The sequence below is a fragment of the Sarcophilus harrisii genome, chromosome 2, assembly GCF_902635505.1.
Source record: "Sarcophilus harrisii chromosome 2, mSarHar1.11, whole genome shotgun sequence".
In the NCBI taxonomy this organism is placed as follows: domain Eukaryota; kingdom Metazoa; phylum Chordata; class Mammalia; order Dasyuromorphia; family Dasyuridae; genus Sarcophilus; species Sarcophilus harrisii.
The window spans coordinates 322,090,312-322,114,883 of record NC_045427.1 but is presented as its reverse complement, the minus strand read 5'-3'; the positions used below and the strand labels follow the sequence as shown (position 1 = coordinate 322,114,883).

General features: G+C 37.6%; 2 protein-coding genes across 2 annotated transcripts in view; both read right to left on the bottom strand.

The window, feature by feature from the left end:
• Positions 1 to 1,457: 1,457 nt before the first annotated feature.
• On the bottom strand, positions 1,458 to 10,105 carry AKAP5 (A-kinase anchoring protein 5). The gene is made up of 2 exons (XM_003756352.3): positions 9,721 to 10,105; positions 1,458 to 3,125 (listed from the first exon to the last, which is right to left on the bottom strand). The coding sequence occupies exon 2, from the start codon at positions 2,817 to 2,819 to the stop codon at positions 1,470 to 1,472; it is 1,350 nt and encodes a 449-aa protein (XP_003756400.2). The 5' UTR covers positions 2,820 to 3,125; positions 9,721 to 10,105; the 3' UTR covers positions 1,458 to 1,469.
• Positions 10,106 to 16,479: 6,374 nt separating this feature from the next.
• The window catches only part of MTHFD1 (methylenetetrahydrofolate dehydrogenase, cyclohydrolase and formyltetrahydrofolate synthetase 1), a 75,687-nt gene continuing 67,594 nt past the window's right edge, over positions 16,480 to 24,572 (bottom strand). The window contains exons 25-28 of the mRNA XM_031952703.1: positions 22,143 to 22,250; positions 21,481 to 21,633; positions 16,769 to 16,862; positions 16,480 to 16,633 (exon numbers count right to left, since the gene is read on the bottom strand). Coding sequence (XP_031808563.1) covers positions 16,773 to 16,862; positions 21,481 to 21,633; positions 22,143 to 22,250 — 351 coding nt within the window. The 3' untranslated portion in view covers positions 16,480 to 16,633; positions 16,769 to 16,772. The remainder of the gene's footprint in view (positions 16,634 to 16,768; positions 16,863 to 21,480; positions 21,634 to 22,142; positions 22,251 to 24,572) is intronic.

The window sequence follows — 24,572 nt, the reverse complement described above, 5'->3', positions numbered from 1 at the left end:
AATGCAGATATCTTACATATCTAGTCAATACTTTTCATTTGGAGCTTGCCAAAATTTAGCTCTAGGACCCAAATGCTGATTTGTGAGGTAGTCATATGGAAACATTGGGAGCCTTTGTTCTGGTCAGATACTGAGGTGGCAAAATGACTCCCCTTTGAGCTACAAAGACAATCATTGATAGGAACAGAAATGATGAGTTTCCCTTCCCTCTCTTTCTTAACAATCAACTAACATGGACTCTATTCTAAATTACTTCTAAATAATAACACATTTCTCTTTTTAAGGTTGTCTAAATCAAACCAGTCATATCTATTATTTAATTCAACTCTTGCCAATGACAAAACATAATAGTGTATTTATTTTTTCTAAGAAAAAAAATTCCTTTTAATTCGTTACAAAGATCTCTTCCATAGTTGGTGTAGCTAAATTCTGAATGGAAAAAAAAGCCACCTTCTCTAAGCAGAATATGGAAAATGCTCTATTCATCTTTCTCCATCACAGAATTGCTAATTTGTTTAAAGTAAAAATTAGTTCTGCAGATACCAGAACAGTGTGTTATGATTTTTTTTGGAAACATCACACATATCTTAATAAAAGAGATAATAAATAACTTGGTATTTTGGCCAAATTTGACTGATACTTTCCCAAAATGAAAATGTTTGAGCTCTTCAAAGGGTTTAAAGCTGCTAAACTATCTTTCTTTGAATTTGTTATCTCTCTACTAATCCATCTACTTGCTAGAGGGATGGGGAACCAAAAGTGCCAAGATACTTTCATGGTAACTTAATACCACACCTTAAGGGGGAGTGATGTTTCACTATTCTCCCTATTTCCTGCCCCCCCCTCACCCCCTACCCCTTATCAAGGATACTTCTTGTAAAAAAGGAGGAACAAGAGTATCATAAGGTAACCATTTACAGCTCTCCAGTTATTCACCAACTGAAGGATTTTAATGCAGTTTTTGCCAATAGCTTAGAAAAATCAAGAACAGAAAACTGCCTCTTCCTAATTAAAATATGCATTTTGTGAACATATATATATGCCTCTGAAATTAAGATATAGCAATGCATTATGTTTCTGAGGTAAAACCATTGGCTAGCTATTAAATCACAATAATTCATACATCTACAAAACTAGCTCACCATATTCACAATTATAACAACAAAATTTCATTGTAAAAAAAAGAGGGGGAGGTTGAAACTGCAGGCTTAATGTATATGCAGAACTGAATTGCTTTATGAAACAAGATTTTATCATCAAAGGACATTAAGGAGCAATATTGTACAGTTCTGGTCCAAATTCTCATCTCAGCTCGACAGAAGCTGGTGCTGTTGAGTTTTGGAGATTGCAAATGTATCCCTAGTGATTCTTCTGAATTAATGATGCCATAAAATGATGTCATAAAATAATTCTTCATTGGGTTTCCATTAAAGAAAACATGAGCTGAAATTCTGTTGTTTTTTTTTTTTTTATATAAGATTGTTTCTTTTGTTGTCATCAGAATCCATTTCATTCACCAGTTGTTCTATAGACAACTGAATGGCGTTCTTGACAAGCGAGGAAGCAGTTTCTATTAAAAGCTTCTCATACTGCTCAGAAGTTCTGCCCTCAAAATCATTAACCCCTTTGGATGATACAGCATTAGAAAATGGCTCACTTTGCTGATTTTCAACCGAAATTAAGAATTTCTTAGGGACATTTTTGGATTTCTTTACATCAAATTCACTGACTTCAGTGTCTGTGACAATAATAGCAATTGGTTCCATCCTTTTGCTTTCTTCTAACTGGGGTGTTTTTGGACTTACTGTATTTTCTTTGAAAGCACTGAAGCACACTGTGGTATCCTTTGACTTGTTTTTTTCTGAAGCCATCCCTCCATTTTCATGTTCTTTCTCTTTTGGTTCCTGTTCCATGACATCCTTAATGGTTTCTTCCATGACCTGTGTTTCTGGGGTGGCAGGTGGCTCTGTGGGGGGTTCAGTGGGTACCACAGCACTACTGACCTCTGTATTCTCCGGGGGGAGCTGATGTCCCACTTCTGAAGTCTCAGGGAGGCTTCCTTGATGGAGGCTAACAACCTGTTTCTCCTCTGTCTTTTCCATATCTTTTTCTAGGATTAATGCTGCTGTATGAATAGCACAAGACTCTGTATCAGCCCCAAGTTCTATGGAAGCCAGATTCTCCCCAGAAGAGTTGATGTTACTCACCTGTGGCACCCTTGCACTATCTCCCTGGGAGTTATCACCACTTATGTCTGCAGTTAATTTTTCCTTTACAGCTGGAGCTTCCTGAGGAATCTGGATCTCTGTACCTGAACTGCCTGTAACTTCCTTTACTTTCATATTGCATTCAGATTCTTCGATGATTTGGGAATGGCTGCATTTTTTCTTGCTTCTCGAGAGTTTTATGCAAGGAATTTTAATCCTGGATCGAGCCTTTTTCTTAGTGGGTTTGGTGTCATCCGTGTTTTCCTTAGGTTGTGCTTTAGCATCTAAGGGGACTTGTTTCTTTGAAGATTTTGACCTTTTCTGTCGAGTGACAAAACGTCTAATCGCTGCCCAAGTCCCCTGTGGTGACTGAAACTGATCTGAAGCTTCCATTTCCGTGTGATCCTTAGCACTGCTTGGACCTGTGTGATGCGGTGCTTTTTCAGAACAATTCTTAGACTTCAAAGCTTTGGATGATTTCTTTCTTCTTTTAAAACAAATCATGGATGCTTTTTCAGCCTGCTCCTCAGCCTGAGGACTTACGTCTATAGATTCTTTCTCATCCTTGCTTTCTACTTGAATTTCTGCCACTGTTGTCTCCATTTTTTGCATCGCACTCAGTCTCCAAAAAACAAAATATCTGTTTTCCTTTTTAGTTTTTTATGGGAAAAAAGCTGATGAAAATATCATGTGAAATGACAGGATTTTTTTTTTGGTATTTTTTGTTTTATCCCTTTTGCAAGTACAAGTGTTCTACACAGATGTTTTTCTTTATGATTCTTTATGGATTTTTAAAAAAGTCTGGATCCTCTTTTACTTGTAGTTCTACTTTTTCCATCAAAAATGTAGTTTGGATGTATTTTGGCTTCTTTTTTTTTCCCCTAAAGAGAAGCACTCTTCTGCACTGATATGATCAACCTGAAAAGAAAGAGAAAGTGATATTTCATTTCACTGTTTTCTGTAGATATTTCTGTTGAAGAACTCTATTTCCACCATATGTTTCTATTGTGAAAGCTGGTGGCAATGATAGCAAAATATAAACAAACTGGCCTTAAACTTTTGCCATGAACAAAATTTTTTTTCCCTGTTTAAAAAAATTCTTTCCTTTTAATATGTTATTCAAAATTGAGTAATGCATTGTGACATTATTTTAGTTATTATTCTAATGATTTTCTTAAGATGGAAGCAGACAGACACGTAAGAAAGACAGAAGCTGTTAGTAAAAATCTTATGAGTTTGCTTGGGGCTACCTCCTTTATGGAGTAAGCATAAAATAACTTGTCAGTGCTTAGGGAATTAAAAATTTTTTTTTAAATGTAGGTTATTTTGAAAATCTCTTTCTGGATATAAATGGGTTGGTTGTTTTTTATTGTTTTTTTCCCCTAGTTTATTACCAGCATTTAAAAGTTTGCTTCTAATCCTTGTTTGAAAGCCATCCACTGAAATAGTGCACTAGACACAGGATATTTAAGAGTTATTCCACACTACAAGAATTGCATGGTAGTAGTAAAGAGAGAAAGTATGAGATAATAGTTCATCCAAATTCAGAGAATTTTCATTAATGATAATTAAAAACACAACAGGTAAGACTTTTCCTTGGAAAATGTCCAAAACAAATCTCTTGTTGATAAAATTTTACCAGCACAATCAATTTAGCCCTAGATACCTGATGCCTTTTGTGATGCAGGTAAATACTTGCTTAATCAAATACTACTCATTTGTGACAAACATTTAAATTATTATCATAAGTAGTACTGGTAAGACAAGAATAAGATGATCCTATATATTTTTCTCACCCCAATATTAAATGACAAAAGCCAGAATCATAGTTGGGTTACTATATCATTTCTCTCTCTTATAACTTTTAGTATTATCATTGGTCCTCTTGTGAATTCAGTACCAGAAGTTTTCTTGAACAGATATAAAAGCAAAAACTACTGGAACTAAGTATTTTGAGAATTCTGTCTTCTGAAATAAACCATAAGTGTATATACAGGCAGCCTTGAATGGCTCACACTTTATTTAGCATGTATGCTAAGTACCTAGGTATTGCCATATGGGCAGAGCAGTGCACTTGGAGGCCTGATTTTGAATCCTGCCTTAGACACTCAAACTGAATCTCCTTTTAGCCTCAGTTTGTTAAACTGTAAAATGGAAATAATAATAGCATTTACCTCACAGGGTGATGGTCAGGATCAAATTAAATAACACATTTAAAACTTTTTGTCAAGCATTACATAAATGTAGGCTATTATTAAGCAGAGAGGGTAAAGTGAAAGAAAAATACATTTTGTAGCCCACATAATGCTTTATAGTGTACAAAGGGTCTTTATTTTTTTCTTTTCTGAGACAAGCAGTATTATCCCAATTTTACAGGTAAGGAAACTAAGGCTGAGAAGTTAGGTGATTCAGCTATGTTGGGATTCAAACCCAAGCCTTATGGCTTCAAGCCTAATGCCATTTCTTATCCTATGCTACCTGGTGCAGCAGATAGAGCACACTAAACCCTGGAGGCAGAAGTGAGTTCAAATACAGCCTCAGAACTCTAGTTATATGACCCGGGGTAAGTCACTTAACCTTACTTGCCTCAGTTTCCTTATCTATCAAAAGAGCTGGAGAAGGAAATAGCAAACCACTCTAGTGTTTTTGTGGAGTCACAGAAGGTTATACACAACCAATAACACTACATCATTATATCTAGGATGATTATAGGAGAAATACAAATCGAGACGACCTTAATCTAACCTGACACAGGGAATAACAGAGTCCTCCTCCTCAACATCTAGGAGCTAACTGGATCCACTATACACCAGCGTTACCTAAGCTCACCTGGGCCTTTGCTGCAGCAAGGCAATCTTCTCCCACTGATGACTCCCTAATGCAGTCAACATCCTGTAACCCTTTTCGGCCCACCCCAAAGCTCTCTTGGTTCCCCTTCTCCCGGCCCCCCTCTGAACCAAGAACCTTGCTTTGTAAATTTCATTGCAAAAATTCAGGCCTGTTAATTCTCTTTATATTCTCACTTCTCATCACCCAGGAAAAGACCATCAGGTGGACTATTTCCACAGCTTTCTGGTGGGGGTGATGGTGTCTGTCTCCAGTCTCTCCCATTAGAGTGATCGTTCTAAGTGCAACCCTGAGCATATCACCCTCTTCTCCATAAGCTCTCTGTCTGGCTCCTTCTCACCTCTGGGATCAAATACAAAATCCTCTATTTGGGTTCTGATGCTCTTTAACCTTTCCGCCTTCCATGGACCTTTTGATGCTGGCTGTTCCTTGCATTTCCTGACTCAAAGATATTTCACCAGCTCTCCCCTATGCCCCAAATTCTCTCCCTCCTCTTCCCCTTCTCCCAGCTTCCTTCAAGCCCCAGTTAATAGCCCATCTATTCCAATTCTTTCCAGTAGTTCTCTGAGAATGTTGGATGAACAGAACAAAACACAATATACTAGTACCTTCTCTTTGAGATCACTTCCACATTACCCTGTCCAGATGTGGTTTGTATGGTTTGTTCTTTGCATGTGGTTCCCTTCAGGAGACTACAGACTCCTTGAAGGCAGGAATTGTTTTTTGTGTCCCTTGCGATTATCATAATACCTGGCACATAGTAGGCATTTAATAAGTGCTTGTTGATTGAAGGTAAATAGGCCTTCTGAAATACTTTGTGTGTCTGAAGGCTAGTGCAGATGTTTTGGAGAGGAATATGTTGTAATAAATACAAAAGTAATCATTGCTGTTGACCCATTAATTCTAGTGCTAGGACTTTATTCCCAAAATTATAATAATAATAATATTTACATAACACTTTAAGGTTGGTAAAGTGCTTCACAAATATCTCATTTGGGGTCAGCTAGATAGTACAGCAGATAGAGCATCAGTCCTGGAATCAGGAAAACCTGAGTTCAAATACAAGCTCAGACACTTAACAAATAAGTACTAGCTGTGGGATCCTGGGCATGTCATTTAACCCCAACTGCCTCACACACACACACACATACACACACACACACAATTTATATAAAAATATTTTTTGTTGTTGTATTTGTAATAAAAAATGGAAAGTTATGTATATATTCAACAACTGAAGGCTGGATGAATAAAGTATGGCACATTATAAATGGAATTTTATTATTCTATAAAAATGGGAAATATGAAGCATTCAAAGAAATATGGAAAGATATATACACCATATACATACACATATAAAGCAAAATCAGGCAGTGATACATCAGAGAGATCTAGAAGGTGATGTAAAACAGAAATGTTCTCTTGAGAAGTCATAACCTCTAAGTGCGCTCAACTAGGGCCTTTGTGGAGGCCCTGGGCTGTCCCTAAGGAACAGGTGATCGAAATTGAAGGTAGAAAAATATTCCTTATCTCACCATTTTGATGATAATCCATCATGGGGTTTGTCCCCATAATACATACTACCCTTATCCTCTAAGACTTCACCAATCCATTCTCTCCCTTCTGCTGAGTTGGCTGCTCAGGATAGTTATACTGCTAGTTCTATTGGGAACCCCCCCAAATACATTTCTTGTACCCCAGACCAACCCCGGCTGTAGGAGACACCCCTACAACACTGCTCCAGGGCAACAACTCTGTCCTGCCTCCCCATTTTAAGTAGGATGGAGTGAATCATATTGGATAGTTTTTATGTATCATAAATCTCACTACATGATAATTCTTCACAAATCCACCTGCCTTTTGAACTTACGTAGTTATTCTGAGAGCACCACTTACGGTCATTCAAATGGTTATTTTCAGCAACATAATGGTACAATCTTGATGACCTCTTTGTTTTCTTCCTTATCCCACATATCTAGTCAACTGCAAAGGCTCGTCCTGTTCATCTTTCCAACATCTCTCATATCTGTCACCTTTGCTCCCAAAGCCCTCCATCTTAGTTGAGATTCTCATCACCAAATCCTAATTGATTTCCCTGCCTCAATTCTTTCCCTTCCAATTTATCTTCCATTCAGTTGCTAAAGCGACTTTCCTAAAATACTGGTCTATTTCAATAGGTTTTTATTGACTCTAGTATAAAATCATTTAACATTTAAAATGTCCTATTATTTGTATGTTTTATAATGCACATAATTATCACTACAGTGTTAAGCCATTTTTCAGCTGGTTGACTCTTAGTGTTTTCTTGGCAAAGATACTGGAGTGATTTGCCATTTCCTTCTCCAGCTCATTTTATAGAAGAAAAATCTGGCAAACAGGGTTAAGTGACTTGCCAGGGTCACACAGCTAGGAAGTGTCCACAGCTGAATTTGAACCCTTGAAAATGAGTTTCTAATTCCAAGCCCAGCACTACCCTCTGCACCACCTAGCTGCCCTAACCCTACTGTAGTACATGTATATAATTCACGAATAAGTAAACATACATATATTGAGAATGCATGATGAAAAAGATTTTGCTCAGTTGTGTGAGCGTAAAAGTTAGGGGACCACTGTGCTAAACAACCTTAGAATTTGTAGAGAAGGTTCGACCTGCATTGTAAAATCTCCCCATCCTTTTATCACTGACATCACAAGTTCAGTGCTATCCAGTTAGTAAGTTCATGATTTTTAAGAAATTTTAAAAGAATTGTCAAGTGATCATTTATTTAGAGCTAGAAGAGTTGTTAGAGATTATCCATACCAACTCCACCCCCACGCCCTTTACAGAGGAGAAAAGTAAGATCCAGGTTGTCTTATTGTCTTGCTCCAGGTCACAGAGGCAGTAAGTAAGTAAAGTTAAGTGCTCACTTGGTGATGGGCACTGGGCTAAGTGCTAGGGATACAAAACAACAATCTAACCCCCCCTCCAAAAAAAAAAAGCCCAATCCAGTCCCAGCTCTCAAGGACCTCATAGTCTGTTAATGCAAACCATGATGTAAAACCAAGATAAACATGGACATAATCTCAGAGGGAAGACACTTAGAGCTGCTGAGTATAGACCTGAGCCAGGTACTGTCAGTCCAAACCTGTCATGCTTTGCTTTCTATCATACACACCCTGTTCCTTTCTTTATTTGCTATTTAAAATTTTTAAAGAAAATCTTTACAGAAAGGGAATAACCTTGCAAGCTATGTCTTCCCACTGACACAGTAAGCAATCCCCCTTTCCTTGTACAGTGTGCTGTTTGTAGCACTGCATAAATCAGAAACCAGTTAGAAGGTTCAGAAAGATTTCTCAGCATGAAGAGACACCCCACAGCTTTCTGGCTTTCTTACCATTCATTCTGGTTAGCCTGCTGGCTGCCATTTCTTTCTTCTTTTTTCCTTCAAATAATGTTTATTAGCTGCTTTTTTTGGTGGAATCATAAAACAGCTGAACTGGCAAGTGACCTTAAAGGTCATTTAGAGATCATTTCGCAGATGCAAGCATAGTTTAGTGAAGAGACCTGAGGTCAGAAGAGTTGGATTTAAATCCTACTTTCCATACCACTTATACAATCTTTAACTGGTGTTTGAGAGCCCCTTCTACTCTGAGTCTATGATTCTATAGCTTATCTAAAGTCATGAAGCTAGTGTGATACATAGTCAGCTTAATTTCTAGCCGTGGGCTATAACTATTCTCACACTGTTTCTTATGGGAGCTTGGTTTTTCATATGCTGTCTGGAAGAAAATGTGTTCACACTTGCACTAAAGGTTCTCTTCTCTCTCCCTTTGCCCTCCAGGAATCTCTTACTTTCTCAAACAATGAGGGCACAAATGGTGAAGAATCTGATTTTTCTTTTTTTTTCTTCCAGACAGAATCCTACCGATTCATATGAAAAAATGATGAAATCACAATTAAAAGGCAAATTGCAACTAACCTTATGGTTTGTGGAGAGAAAAATAGAAAGCATTTATAAGATCACAGATATAGACCTGGAAAGGACTTCAACTTGGTCCTTCTAAAGTCAGAACAGAGGGCCTAAAACAATTCAACAAATACAAAAAAAAAATTACAATGCATAGTAACAGGTGTTCCCCCTCAGATGCATCTGAATTTTAATTGAATTCTGATCAAAATGAATTTGTATCTAATGTAATTATATTTTCTCAATTCCAATCAACTCCACCAGAAAACACAAACATATAAGCTAGAATACACTTTTGGAGAATGAGATGCTGCACAACACGGGTGTATTAATTAATCCCAAAGCTAATCAAGCATCCTTTTACAAACTAACTGTAGTGACAGTGTCACATTTTCCAAAAAGAAGATTGGGGTAGAGGGAATCCCAATCAAACAGGCTTTGCAGAGATGCTGCAAAGCAATGATAAAATGGAGACATACCTAACAATGCGGGGGTCTTTTCTAAGGGACAAAGGACTCCTGGGTAGGAGCCCGTTTGCCCTTAAGCCAGCCTGTGAGATCTGGAAGGGGACCTCACTAAGGTTATCTCACCATCTCCCCCATTAACTCCCTATGGTCCGGGGAAGTACAGCTCCCCACCCACTCCCTCTCCCGCAAGATGACAGTCACATGTATTCTTTGCCACCCTGAAACCTTTGGTGCCCTCCGCTCCTTGCTTACCTCCCCAAGGGGGGAAAGTCATGTTCGCAGAGCCCGGTGGGCGCACGGTGGGCACAGTTTCTAGGTCCAGATTTTCTGCTGCCTCTGCAAACTCCCAGGTCCTGGAGCTCTGCACCCCGGAGTGCCCGGGGAAACCAGAGGCAGCCCGCGATTCACACCTTTTGCCTTTTCCAGGGCTAGATGCCTTGGCACTCCTGGCTCCTTGGAGCGGGAAGCTGAGCCCACCGCTCGCGTTCTTATTGCAGCCCCGGACAGATGTGCAGCTCGAAAATGGGTTACGCCCCTTCCCCAGCTCACTGCCGCGGAGCTAGCCCCGACAGACTGGCAGGAGGCAGCACCAATAGATGGGGAGCCTGCCCAATTGGAGGGGGCGGCAGGGCTTGCAGCAGGAGGGTAGGACGAAGGGAGGGAGGGAAGAAGGAGAGAAAGGAGGACGGCGGAGGGTGGGAGAACCCGTGTTTCGGGGACTGGGACCAGGTCTGACAGCGGGGGCAGTCCAAGGAGCTCTGGTGGTGATGGGCCTGGGGCTGGGCAGGAAGAGGGGCGGGAGCCCCCTCCCTGCACTAAGTCACCCCATTCTGGTGGGGCTGACGTTCAGGGCATCTAGAGGGGAGACAGCGGACATAGAGAAGGATCGTGGAAAGGGAGCCCCCTTGAGAGCATGAAAATGCCACTCAAAACAAAGAAATGGAAAAGACCCTTCTAGGAGGAGGCTGAATTTATTGCTCCTTTCCATATCGGCTCTCCAAGGGAAAGGGGGGAAAAAAGGTGAGATGCAAGACTAAGGAAAGGTGTGGCAGGAAGGTGAGATGAGATGCATGATGCACTTAATCGGGAAGGGGAGAGAGGTCCAAGAGCCGCAAGACCATGTGACTTGGCCAGAAATGGAGAGCCCCCGAGAGCTCAGGAGGAAAGGGGTCCGTACTAATAGGACCACGAAGATAGTTGTAGGCAACAGAGATCCTTTCGTGCCTTGCTCTTCTCTGGTCTGTCAAGCAAGCAACCGACCAATCAACAACTATTAAGCGATTTATTACGTGCCAGGTACTGTTCTAGGTGATATAGATAAAAGCACAAAAAATGAAACATACCCTTACTGCAGTGGACAAGAAATTTTTTTAATATGCATAGTATAAATACAAATATATTCAAAAAGTCATTAAATACAAGGTAGTTTAGGAGGTAAGGCAGTAATTAATTGCATTTGGGACTGGCTGTCGGAAAAGGTTTTATGCAGAAGATAATGATTGAGCTGAGTTATAAAGATAGGGACAGGTAAGAAAGAAGTACATTTTAGATATGCAGCATGGTCAAAGCAAGGGCACCTAGGGAGGAGATGGAGTGTTATGAGTGAGAAGCAGAAGGAAGGCCAGATTGGCTGGATTGCATTTCTGTCAGAATTGCTCCTGAAATCCATATCTTCTGATTCCAAGAACATTTATCTTCTCACTACACCAAGTGGTGTGTGATAGCTTCCTGAAAAGCTCAAGCACCCTGAGGCTCAGATTATCACTTCCTATTTTTGTTTTGTCTAAAATGGGCTGAGGGCAGAAAACATCTGTAGGTTTCATGTGGCCACCCATTCTCAACTCAGATAAAAAGGCATCCAAGTTATGATCCTTATTACTATTTAGCAAAAGGGGTGCTACAAATATTTCCTCAATTATTCTGCCAGGAGAGCATATCCTACCTATCTTGGGCTCTGAGATCAAAGAAGGACAGCTCCTGTCCTAGAAGGGTTCTGCGGCTTTGTAAAGAAAGTGAGGGATACCCGACTGAGTAGAATGGGAGAAAATAGGCCCAGAACTGTAATTAGGGAAAGCAGCTGGTTTTCCCCTAGGGCCATCTAAAATTTAGGAGTTGCTGTCAGTGCTTGCTTGCCTCTCTTGCCTAGTTAGCAAGAATAATTCATTAAAATTTGCTGTCTCTGCATGGGATGGTACCCTTGGATCTACCATTCTTTCCCCAAGAGAACAGTACTTGTAACAAATTTTCATTTGAGATTTACCGCTTGGAATGGTATTCATCTTTTCAGGCATGTTCCAAGAGCAGGAGTCTCTCACATTCTGCATAAGGCAATGAAACTAATAACCTTCAAATGGAGTAGTTGAAGGGCAAAGGCAGTTAATTTTAATATCCTGATTTATAAGCAATAGTTCCCCATTGCATTTTCTAAGTCCTTTCTTGGATGGATCTATGATTTCATCCAAATGATTTTTTTTTTTTTCCCAGCAGTGCAAATGGCAAATCATCCACGCTATCAGCCTATATAGCTATTGACCATGTCCCTTTAAGATAAATCCTCCATGGGGGAAAAGGGAGATCACAAAAAGAATGAGGGCAGACCACTAGTTAGCCTGAGCTCTTATTACATGACTTTCTTGCCTTTTTTATTTTCAAATATCTCTAAGGAGCTATCCTATATGCTTCTTCTGGCTTGCAATTTTTCATTCATATTCACTATGCATCTCTCCATTACACTCTGGTTGGCTTACACGGAATTCTTCAAAGACTGGTAATATTATGACTCACAGGCATATAAAATAACTAGAAGATATTAATTAAAAAAAAACAAACTCAACAATCATTTCAGGAGCAAGCTTGGGGTCATTAAAAGCACTGCACAATCTTTCAAATGTAATACAATCTGATTTGATGAATTTTGGGTCCAATTTATTGTCTATCTGCTTTCAGTCAAGTAATCGATCAATTAAGAAGTATTTATTAAATGCCTATGAACTTGTGCCAAAGCACTGAAATTATATATATTTCATTACAGCTTTTTATTTACAAGATACATGCATGGGTAATTTTTCAGCATTGACAATTGCAAAACCTTTTGTTCCAATTTTCCCCCTCTTTCCCCCCACTCCCTCCCCCAGATGGCAATTTGACCAATACATGTTAAATATGTTAAAGTATATGTTAAATACAACATATGTCTACATATCCAGTTATTTTGTTGCACAAGAAGAACTGGACTTTGAAATAGCGTACAATTAACTTGTGAAGGAAATCAAACATGCAAGTGGACAAAAACAGAGGGATTGGAAATGCTATGTGGTGGTTCACACTCATTTCCCAGAGTTCTTTCGCTGGGTGTAGCTGGTTTACTTCATTACTGCTCTATTGGAATTGATTTGGTTCATCTCACTGCTGGAGATGGCCACGTCCATCAGAATTGATCATCATATGGTATTGTTGTTGAAGTATAAAATGATCTCCTGGTGCTGCTCATTTCACTCAGCATCGGTTCATGTAAGTCTCTCCAGGCCTTCCTCAAATCATCCTGCTGGTCATTTCTTACAGAACAATAATATTCCATAACATTCATATACCACAACTTATTCAGCCATTCTCCAACTGATGAGCATCCACTCAGTTTCCAGTTTCTAGACACTACAAAAAGGCTGCCACAAACATTTTTGCACATACAGGTCCCTTTCCCTTCTTTAAGATTTCTTTGGGATATAAGCCCAGTAGTAACACTAGGCACTGAAATTATAAAAAAAAAATTAAACATACCCTACCTTGGAAGAATCAATACTCCAATTTGGAAGACGAGGATGAAATATAAGTAAATGTAAAAGAAACATAATATAATGAAAGGTGGCAGGTGTGGGGAGGATGGTAGTTAAAAAGACCTCATGTAGGAGGTAAGGCTTGAGCTGAGTTTTGAAGGAAATTAGGGATTATTGGAGATGGGGCAGCCAGGTGACATAGTGGGTAGAGGGCTGTGCATGAAGTCAGAAAGTCTCATCTTCCTGAGTTAAAATCTGGTCTTAGACACTGATTAGCAGTGTAACCTTGAGCAAGTTATTCCCATTTGCCTCAATTTCCTAATCTGTAAAATGATCTGGAGAGGGAAATGGCAAACCACTCTAATTATCTTTGCCAAGAAAACCTTAAAAGGGGTCAGAGAGAGTCAGACAGATAAGTAGAAGTGGAGGTGAGGAGGGATGAATTTCAGAGTTGGAGGTTAGATTGGAAAAAGGCAGAGATAGTAACTGGAGTAGCCTGTGAAAGGAATGTCTAGACCAATTGGACTGGGCTAGTTTGTGTGAAAGTTGTACTAGGTCTGGAAAGGGTACACCAGGGCCCAATTGTAAAGGGTCATGTCAAATATGAATTTTTTTATTTTTTTTAATTTTTTTTATTTTAATAGCCTTTTATTTACAGGATATATACGTGGGTAACTTTACAGCATTAACAATTGCCAAACCTCTTGTTCCAATTTTTCACCTCTTACCCCCCCACCCCCTCCCCTAGATGGTAGGATGACCAGTAGATGTTAAATATATTAAAATATAAATTAGATACGCTATAAATATACATGACCAAAATGTTATTTTGCTGTACAAAAAGAATCAGACTCTGAAATATTGTACAATTAGCTTGTGAAGGAAATCAAAAATGCAGGTGGGCATAAATATAGGGATTGGGAGTTCAATGTAATGGTTTTTAGTCATCTCCCAGAGTTCTTTTTCTGGGCATAGCTAGTTCAGTTCATTACTGCTCCATTAGAAATGATTTGGTTGATCTCGTTGCTGAGGATGGCCTGGTCCATCAGAACTGGTCATCATCGTATTGTTGTTGAAGTATATAATGATCTCCTGGTCCTGCTCATTTCACTCAGCATCAGTTCGTGTAAGTCTCTCCAGGCCTTTCTGAAATCATCCTGTTGGTCATTTCTTACAGAACAGTAATATTCCATAATATTCATATACCACAATTTATTCAGCCATTCTCCAACTGATGGACATCCATTCAGTTTCCAGTTTTTAGCCACTACAAAAAGGGCTGCCACAAACATTCGTGCACATACAGGTCCCTTTCCCTTCTTTATAATCTCTTTGGGATATAATCCCAGTAGTAACACTGCTGGATCAAAGGGTATGCACAGTTTGATAACTTTTTGAGCATAGTTCCAAACTACTCTCCAAAATGGTTGGATTCGTTCACAACTCCACCAACAATGCATCAATGTCCCAGTTTTCCCGCATCCCCTCCAACAATCAATTATTTTTTCCTGTCATCTTAGCCAATCTGACAGGTGTGTAGTGGTATCTTAGAGTTGTCTTAATTTGCATTTCTCTGATTAATAATGACTTGGAGCATCTTTTATGAATTTGTATTTTATCCTAAAACTAAGAGGGAAGTTGCTGGAGTTTTGATAGCTTTAGACCTGTGTTTGGCAGATGTGTGGTATATAATTCGGAGAGGAAAGAGATGATGGGGGGATACCAGTAAGGATATTGCAGTATCCAAGTGATGAGTAGTCTCAACAGAGGTGGTAGCCAAGGTAGTCAAGGTGTCATGTGATGAAGATGTAATGGAAATAGGACTGAGAGTCAGAAATCAGGTTCAGGCTGGCATTGTGTTGGATAGATTAGGTGCTGGAGAATGAACAGGAGAGGAGGCTCCAAAGTTATGAACATGTCTGACAGGAAGAATAACAAAGCCCTCAACTGAAACAAGAAAGTTTGGAGAAGTAGTTGAAAAATGCACTGGACAAGGTGAGTTTGAGATGCCTACCCCAGGACATCCAGTTAGGCAGTTGGTAATGCAGGAGCAGAATTTAGGAGACATGGGTTGAATACTTATATATTTGCAATTATAATTAAACTCATAAGAGTGATAAGGTCACTAAGAGGAAAGGAAGAGATGAAGATCCAGTATAGGGCCTTTGGTTATAATGACAGGGGGGAGAAGTATGGATGATAATCCAGAAAAGACTAAGCGCACTGAATGTAGACAGCTTTTCCTGCTTGTCTGGGAAAGGGAGGAGAAATACAGGATCAGAAAACAGAATCAAACCCACAAGGACTGGGGAATGGATTTGGACAGGAATTTCTACCTAGTAAAGGCTTTGCCTTTGAATTAGACAAATTTAAGAATCTATATAAACATTAGCGATTATTGTTGTTATTAAATACATAACTACTCAAAAAGCATTGCATTATTAGTATTTTCTGAAGCAGATATCATCAAGGTCAACAATGGGGGAAAAGTCTCTATATTTTGTCTGAAAGTAATATCCAATTACAATTCTTTTTTGGTATTCCCCATGTTTGGGGTTACCTATCAGTTTCTGTGATATGAGCTGGAAGCTAGGTGATGAATGTGTAGAGTATTGGACTTCAAGTCAGAAAGCTCTGAGTTTGAATCCTGCATAAGACATTTATTAGCTGTGAGACCTAGGCAAATTTTATGGGATTCCTACATCTTAGTTTCCTCATCTGTAAAATGGGGATAATAATAGCACCTATGTCCCAGAACTTTTGAGGATCAAATAAGTTAACATGTGAAGTGCTTTGCAAACCTTAAAGTGTTACATAAATGCTAGTTATTATTAGATTTTTATTATTATGTATTAAAAGTACTGGAAGAAACTTAACAGAGCTAAGGAATAATAGTTTTCTATTTGTTCTCTCATGAACAGTTATTTTCTATATGTCTCTAGAACCCCAGACTCAGGAGACCCAAGTTCTAGTGTTGGCTTTGACCTTAATTCTGTGTGGCCATGGGCAAGCCATATGATGAAGCCTCAGTTTATTCATCTGTAAAATGGGTGAGATGGATTGGGATCTTCTCCTTATTAAACTCCTGCACTGTCACCTATTCAATAGGGGATATTAAAGCAAAAGCAGAAGTGGGTACAGTTAAACATATAGCAGAGGTGGCACTAATTCTGTATCAAGAAGGGAAAGAAAGTAAAAGGGGGAAGAGATATTAGAATTAGAAATAAGTAATAAACAATTTAAAAGATATTAAAATTATTTTATTTAATTGAATTGCACAAGGACTGATAAAAGACTTCCATGATGTAAGTAAATCTATACATGATTATAGGCACTACAAATACAGGTTTCTGGGTAAATTTCCAATGTGGTTTCCGGAAGATACACCTAATCTGTAGAAGAAAAGAAAAATTAAAGTAATAATCATCATTCTTTTCTGCTGTTGAACATTACAATATAAAATCTTTATTGTATGTTCTAAAATCTTCATAAAAATAGAGGGAGTCCTCTTTGAATATTTAACTTACCAATTCAAAACAATCCATTCACCTGTTCAGATACAGGATCCAAGTCAATGTCATAGAAACAGGGCCGAGTTGGGAGACCAGGCATTGTACTCATCTAAGGAACAATCAGAATTGTAAAAATGAGCAATCCAATTCTAACAACCCTCTACCTTCTTCTACCTTATAGAACCAAACTAAGGAATAAAGTCAAGTGGTTATTTTTCTCATCATCAGTCAAGGAAGTCAACTTGAGTAGTTATGGAACTTCCTTAAAGAATCCATTACATATCATATCACTTAAAAATTCTGTATCATAGAATTAAGAATATTAGAGTTGGAGATAACCTTAAAGTTCATCAAGCCCAATGTCCTCATTTTTTATAAGTGAGGAAATAGAAAGATTAGGAATCTAGGGTTCCACAACTAGTTAATTAAAGCCCAGACTGTGATTCTGGTTTCTTTATTTTTGAAGCAATGTTTTATAACACTCACTATGCTTACTTTTTGCTTTATTTTTACTTATTTGAATAGTTTTAGTTCCGAAATTAAATGTGCTGTAAAAGCAAAAGGTGTTACTAAATCCCATCTATCCTTGGCAAGCCTTTTCTTGTAATAGAGATGAAAACAACAAAAACAGTTCTGCAAAATTAACCAACACATTCCATACTTATAGTCCCTTACTCCCTCATCAGTGAAAGAAGGAAGGTATTATTCTCTTATTTCTTCTCAGGATCCAACCTTTATCATAAAATTCAATTTCATTTTACTAATCTTCCTATTTATATTCTTATAGTCATTGTATATATATTGTTTTCTTGTTTTTATTTACTTTCTTGTTGCATGAATTCATTTGAGTTTTTCCATGCTTCTCCTATTTGTCATTTCTGATGGTACAATAATATTCCATTACATTCATGTACCCCTATGTCTAGCCATTCCTTATTTAGTGGGTAATTGATTCCATGTCTTTGCTACCCCAAGACTTACAGTTAGAAATATTCTGGTATGTAGGGGACCTTTTTAGGCCTCTGATTTCCCTAGCATATGTATCCATGAGGAGAGAATCTCTGGGGATGGAGATTTTAGTCACTTTTTTCTGTATTATTCCAACTTGTTTTTGAGAATGGTCAGACCATTCACTAACAATATATATGTCTTCCAGAAAAGGCTCCAAAATCAACTATAGTTCTATCTTGTCATCTTTGCCAACTCTGCTTCCTATTACTTAAAAAGAAAAAGACTGAGAGACCTCTACCTTATATAAATGTATAATTCTTATAATTGACCTAGGCCTAAGTAAGGCTGCCTTTTAGTTTTTCAACAAAATTAACAAATTGAATTCATGAAATTGTTCCATATAAAGGTTTCTAATCATTGATATCTGCTCAACAAGAGTTGAATAAAGTTTGAAAAAGATTCAATTATCTTCCTTGTTTAGTTTAAACAAAGTAAAATGAGAAGGATAAAAGTTCTTTTTTTTAAAACAATAAATTAGTCTCAGTAGGCAGACTAATTTACTCACAAAACTGAATACACACACACACACACAAACACACACACACACACACACACATCTACCTAATAATTCTTCAATACTCAGGTGTATTTAAGTAAAAAACAGTTGTTGTTTTTTTTTTTTTTAAACAAGAACATATAGTTTTATTGTCAATGTTCTTATTAGTTTAATTTACTTCCAAAAACCGAAGAAAAGCCATAACATAACTTCAATGCATTATTAAAGCATTGAGGTCTCTGCTTTTATTTCCTAATAATTATACCTTTTTTTGTCTGGATAGGCAGGAAAACAAGGTTAAGTACAAATCAAAATGCTTGAAAATTAAACATTTGCACAGTACATTTTGATTTTGATAATCTTTTGTATAATGGCAAAATATACAAACGCTACCTAAAATGTAGATTGAATATAAGACATCTGAAGTGGAATTCCTAAAAACTGATAAGTATAAAAAACATACTTAAAGGACCAGCTGAACAATCTTCTGTAATACAATATAATTTAAAAACTGTATCACCTAATGTTGACATTTCTAAGCACAGCTAAGTCCTGATTACTGCAAATAATGGATCTTGTGAAGTGGTCCTATGTATTTGAATTTGTATTGTTCCAAGTAATAATTAGGTAAATATGGTAACTGGTTCTAACCCAATGGAAATATGTAATGCAAATTCAAACGATGCAACCACTTCATGGGGTTTATTGTGTGAGTGGGATTATCTATACTAATCAGCAATTCTTGAAACAAAATTCAGGGACTCAGAAATCCTCTAAGTTAGCATTTGGTGCCAAATGCCATCTATGATCCATGACCATAAGTTAAAATGACATGAAGTTGGAGTTTAAGGTAAAAGGGGAAAACAGGATCAATCAGAAAATAAAGATGTAACCTCATATAAATGTTAAAAAAAAACAATCTATGGGACTTTGTGAGGTTCCCAGGATATCCTATGGCAAAAAGTTATCAATCTGTAGAAGAAAAAGGCAGTGGCTCAGATGGAGCTCACCCACCTACCCACTGCTCAGGCAGATTTTCTGAGAAATCTGTTACTTGATATCTTCAGGAAGTGTTACTAGGTGACAGGCAATTCAATAATGGAATTCTTTGAGTTGCTGCTAAATATTGTATACATGTGATTTTCCGAAATAAAATTACTGCTAACTCTGTGTTCAAGCAGACAAAAAGCTTATAGTCAGTTATAGTCAATATTCATTTAAGGTTTTAAAGGATGCATTCTCCACTGACTTAGACATATAGGCCAAATGGTAAATCTGAAGCAAGGGGGTGAACAGGCTATTGTTACTCTCCCATCTGGAAGAAGGCTTTAAAAAAAAAACAACTGATTTAACCTTTTACTTTATGTCTTTAATTCTCCACTAATATTTATGTCTTATCTCTAACAATGCAAAATAATATAGTTGTGATGTTTTCACATCTATTAAACTTTGAATTACTTGAAAGGAAAAAACAAAATGTACTGTTGAAGGTGCTATTATGAAATAATTTGAGACTAGGTAAAAAATTGACTAAAATGTTTCATATCCTTTGATCTAGAGATTTTACTAGACATATACTCCAGTTCAAAGAAGAAAAAAATTTCCCATATATTCCAAAATATTCAAATGAACACTGTAGTCGTAGAGCCCTGGAAACAAAAGAGGACTCACTGAGTGGGGAATGATTAAACAAACAGTAGTATGTGAATGTAATGGAATACTACTAATAAGCTAATGATAATAATAAAAAATGACAAATATAAAGAATTTTTAAAAACAGAATTAAGAGAAATCTTGTATGACTGAAGAAGAAAGATGAAGCAAAAAAATAATATATGTAATAACCACAATGCAAATAGGAAAAACAAGCCACAAAACCGAATGCTATGTAATTATAATGACCAAGTTTGGCTCAGGAGAAGAGTTTAGAAAATATACCTCTTTTTTTTTGTTACAAACATAAAGAACTGCATATATTGTCAGAAACAATATAAACTCCCCTTCTTAAAATTATTTTTGCTACAGGAAATACTTTACTAACTAGTGGGAGAAGAGGGAATATATTTAGAAATGAATGTGAGCAAATAAAATGATTAAATTTTCTTTTAAAATGTTCATTTGGGGCAGGTAGGTGGGGCAGTGGATAGAGCATCAGCCCTGAAGTCAGGAGGACCTGAGTTCAAATCTCTCAGACATTAACACTTCCTAGCTGTGTGACCCTAGGCAAGTCACTTAACCCCAATTGCCTCAGCAAAAAAAATAAATAAATAAATAAAATCACCTTTATTTGTTAGTACAATTGACTGGCTCAAGCCTTTAAGACTAGGATTTTTTCAGAAAAGACAGTAATACTAAGAAGATTGTAAGACATGTCAATGAAAAAATTCAATCATCTTTTCCATTTAAAAGTTAATTTGGCTTCTAAAACACAATAACTTGTTATCTTTCACTTGTATAGTTTCAGTGGACTTAAATGTCAACGTTTTTGTAGAATATATTTTATAAATACTTAAAAGTACTGAATGCATGCTCTGTGGTACTCAAAGGTAGCAAATTGAACTGAAAGATATACATAGTACAAAGAAAGGACAATGTAAATGAAATTACTTGGAAGTAAAACTGTAAATAAGGACTGTGAATTAAATATCCTATTTTCCCTGAATCTCTAATTCCCTTTAAGAAAAGTTTTTTGTTGGCTTCCAAGTTAAAAAGAACCAAGAAAACAAACATACTAAAATATAAGTTATTTAACTTAATGCCTTATCCCTCCTGGGGTACCTACATTTTCAACAGGAACAATTCCCCAATCCAAAGGAATAAAGTTCTAATGGCAGAATTTCAGACACCTGCCATGAAACTCAGAGAGATATGGGTAGGGGGTAGGAGCAGGAAATGGAGCCTTCCTGGTATCCCCATATAATGCACCACATCTACTTCTTCTGTGAACAAGGCCCATCCTGAGCTCAATCAAAGACACAATAGATGTGAGAAAACTCCAGGTTATTATTCAGTAGAGGCAGCACTCCCACCATACTTAAATGCAACCAAACAGTATACCTCAGCAGGAGTAATCATTCTGATAGGTCTGATTCCAATTTCCTCCTCAGGCAACAATGCTTTTATCCATCTAGCCACTTACTGGTGACTATAGGAATAAACTTAAAATAGGAAGCATAATTATCAACAACATCTCAAGCATCATTCTCTGTGCAGCACTTACCGTCCCCACCAAAGGGTACAGGAAGCCAGCACCAACACTGGCCCGGATGTCACGGATTGGCAGAACAAAACCTGTGGGTACACCTTTCTTCTCTGGGTCATGAGATAAGGATAGATGTGTTTTAGCCATGCAGATGGGAAGGTTTCCAAATCCCTAAAGAGCAAGGAAGGTGGGAAGGAGTAATCAAGAAATGTTTAAATTAATTGAATACAACATCATTTTAAGCATTGTAACTGTCATGATCTTTACATTTCTTTCTAAAGCCAAATGACTTTAATTTTTTTTGTATTCATCTGGTAGGACCTCAATGACAAGTATCTTCTGTCTAGTTATCAAAGACTAAAAATATATCAGATAAGAGTTGGATGAGAGATTAAAACACTTAGAAATCTAAAGCACTGCTGAAATATTTTGTTTCATTTTGTTTCTAGTATTCAAATTATATAGTTTGTAGCAGCTGTATTGATAAGGCAAAAGATTCAAATATTTTACCAATACTTTCTAAAAACATCTCATCTAAGTACCTCATTTTATAGGTGAAAAAAACTGAGACCCATCAAAACAACAACCTGGTAAAGCTGGAGCAGAGTTTCCTAATTCAATGCTTCTTCTACATTCTCATTAAAGTAGTAAAGAGAAGAATAAAACCCATAAACTCCTACCTGCTTTGTGTAGAGTTCAACTTTATGCTGAGCCTCTGGCAGTAATTCGATGTCATCAGCCCCATAGATTTTCTGTGCAATTATCCTGATCTTGTCTACAACAGGGAGCTGGGGTAGGGGGTGGGTGTATTGGTGGGGAAGAAGAGACAAGGGAATGATTGTCATGTAGTCACTTATAAGAACATTCACAGAGAAAAGAATAAGGCACAGAATATTTCTCTTTTTTAGATGTGTCAGATTTTCCAAATACTGTTCTAGTATTATAGACATTTCTTTTGCTATTGAATATAGGGATTAAAAAGCACAGTAGATGGTATGGAAAATGTCCACCAAAACAAGGGAGGAAACATGACCATTCTTATAAATGAAGGAGGACTTTGAGTACCAAATGATAGATACAAATGTACTGGCTTTGCTTAATGTGTGTTTTTTTTTTTTTTTTTAATTCTTTCTTGGTGACAAGAAAAAGTTCTATGGGATGAGGACAAGAGATATCAGGGAAAGTATCTGTAGTGTAACCCACCCAAAACCCAAACAAACCCAAAAGGCATCACTAAAAGTTCAAAATCCCTCAGCACTGTTATTGTTCTATTAAAAAATGATGAACAAACTTTTTTAAAGAAAGGCCTGGAAAGATTTGCATGAACTGATGATGAGCAAAACAAGCAGAACCAGGAATACATTGTACACAATTATCAACTATGAAAAACCTGGTGCTTATCAATAGTTGAGTGATCCAAAGCAATCCCAATAGACTTTGGACAGAAAATGCCATCTGCATCCAGAAAAAAGAACTAAGGAAAATGAGTGTAAGTCAACATATGCTATATTTACTACTACTACTACTACTACTACTACTACTACTACTACTACTACTACTACTACTACTACTACTACTACTACTTTCTTCTTCTCCTTCTAAATCTCTCCCATAGTTTTTCCATTTTGCTGAATTTTCTTTCCCAACATGATTCCTAAAGCAATGTGTTCCAAAAACAAAACAAAACAATACAACAACAATAACAAAATCCAAAATCCAAGCAACCAAACAAAAACAACCTCAGCAGCCTCTTGCTTTTTATTACATCAAATATCAGGATATCCCGACCTGTCTTGCCTATTTGCTGGGGTAGGACAAAAACATCATTCTAACATGTTCCCTCCATAGCTCCCCTAGCCTGGGCTGCCTGTCCCCTGCCACCCATCACCCCCATTCAATAGGTAACTTGATTAAATCTGCCCCTGGGTGAGTACTTCTTCCCCCTTCTGGTTATACATCTTGAGGCTAAGTCCCTAGGGATGTAGATAACCTATATGAACTTATTCCTTAGTGATTAACAATCTCCATACCAATCTCTTCCCCACCTCAGAGATTCATCTCCATCCTTGTTCAAATCCTATTTGATCTCTAGCTTACTCCCAAATCCTTCCCACCTACCCAGCTACACAATATGTCCCATTCTCAAGCTCCATCACCCCCAATTCACACTGTGCAACCTCAAACACTCTCTAAGTATGAAACTTTCACCTTAAAGCCCTTCCTGTCCCAGATCTGGCTTTCTTCTGGTGATAGACACCCTGGTCACACTTTCCAGCACTGGTTGCATTATACTATTCATACCTTGACTCAGTGCTAAAAGTGGGAGATTTGTCTCCTTCTTGCTCTCCACTGCCACAAAGGTCGTCTCCTCTGAGGTGTGCTCAATCTATATTTATCATTCCATAAAAATACTGGGAGCTCATCTTCTTTTCTCAATCAGTTTAAAGCCTGGCTCATTTTTTCTCTCCTGTCTTTATATCAGGGAACTTCAACATACATAATGATACTCCCTCAACTTCCTAGCTACTCAATGCCCTCATTTCTTACCCCAGACACACACAGGGACCTTGATCTTGTCATTGCCTACAATTATTTCACTTCCATATCTCCAAACTCTTGAGATTCCCATATCTGATGATTTCTGTTACCATTTTACCTATCCCTCTCCCTTGCAATCTCAACCCTGTTCTTCATTTTCACCCCAATCTATCTATTCTTCCTCCCAGTAAACTGAGCTAGCTACATTCTCCTCCTTTCTCCATCACTCCTTGGGGGAACCAGTTCCATTCTGCACTGCTGTATTCTTTGGGGGACATTATTCTGTAATCCAATTGGTGATCTTGCCCTCACAAACATGCATTTTGGATTATTCCCACTATTCACTATCTTCTCTCCTTTCTCTACTGTGTCAATTGGATTCACTACAACTTTAGATCATATTATTTCAATTGAGCCCTCACTGCAGCAAGACAATATTTTTACTATCCTACATCTCACTCATCACAGTAGTCTTTTTGTACTTTTAAACTCTTTTTCAAATCTTGTTCCATGACTCCTCTCTCCCTAACTTCCTATGTTGAGACCTCTCCCTTATATTATTGCTAAAAAAC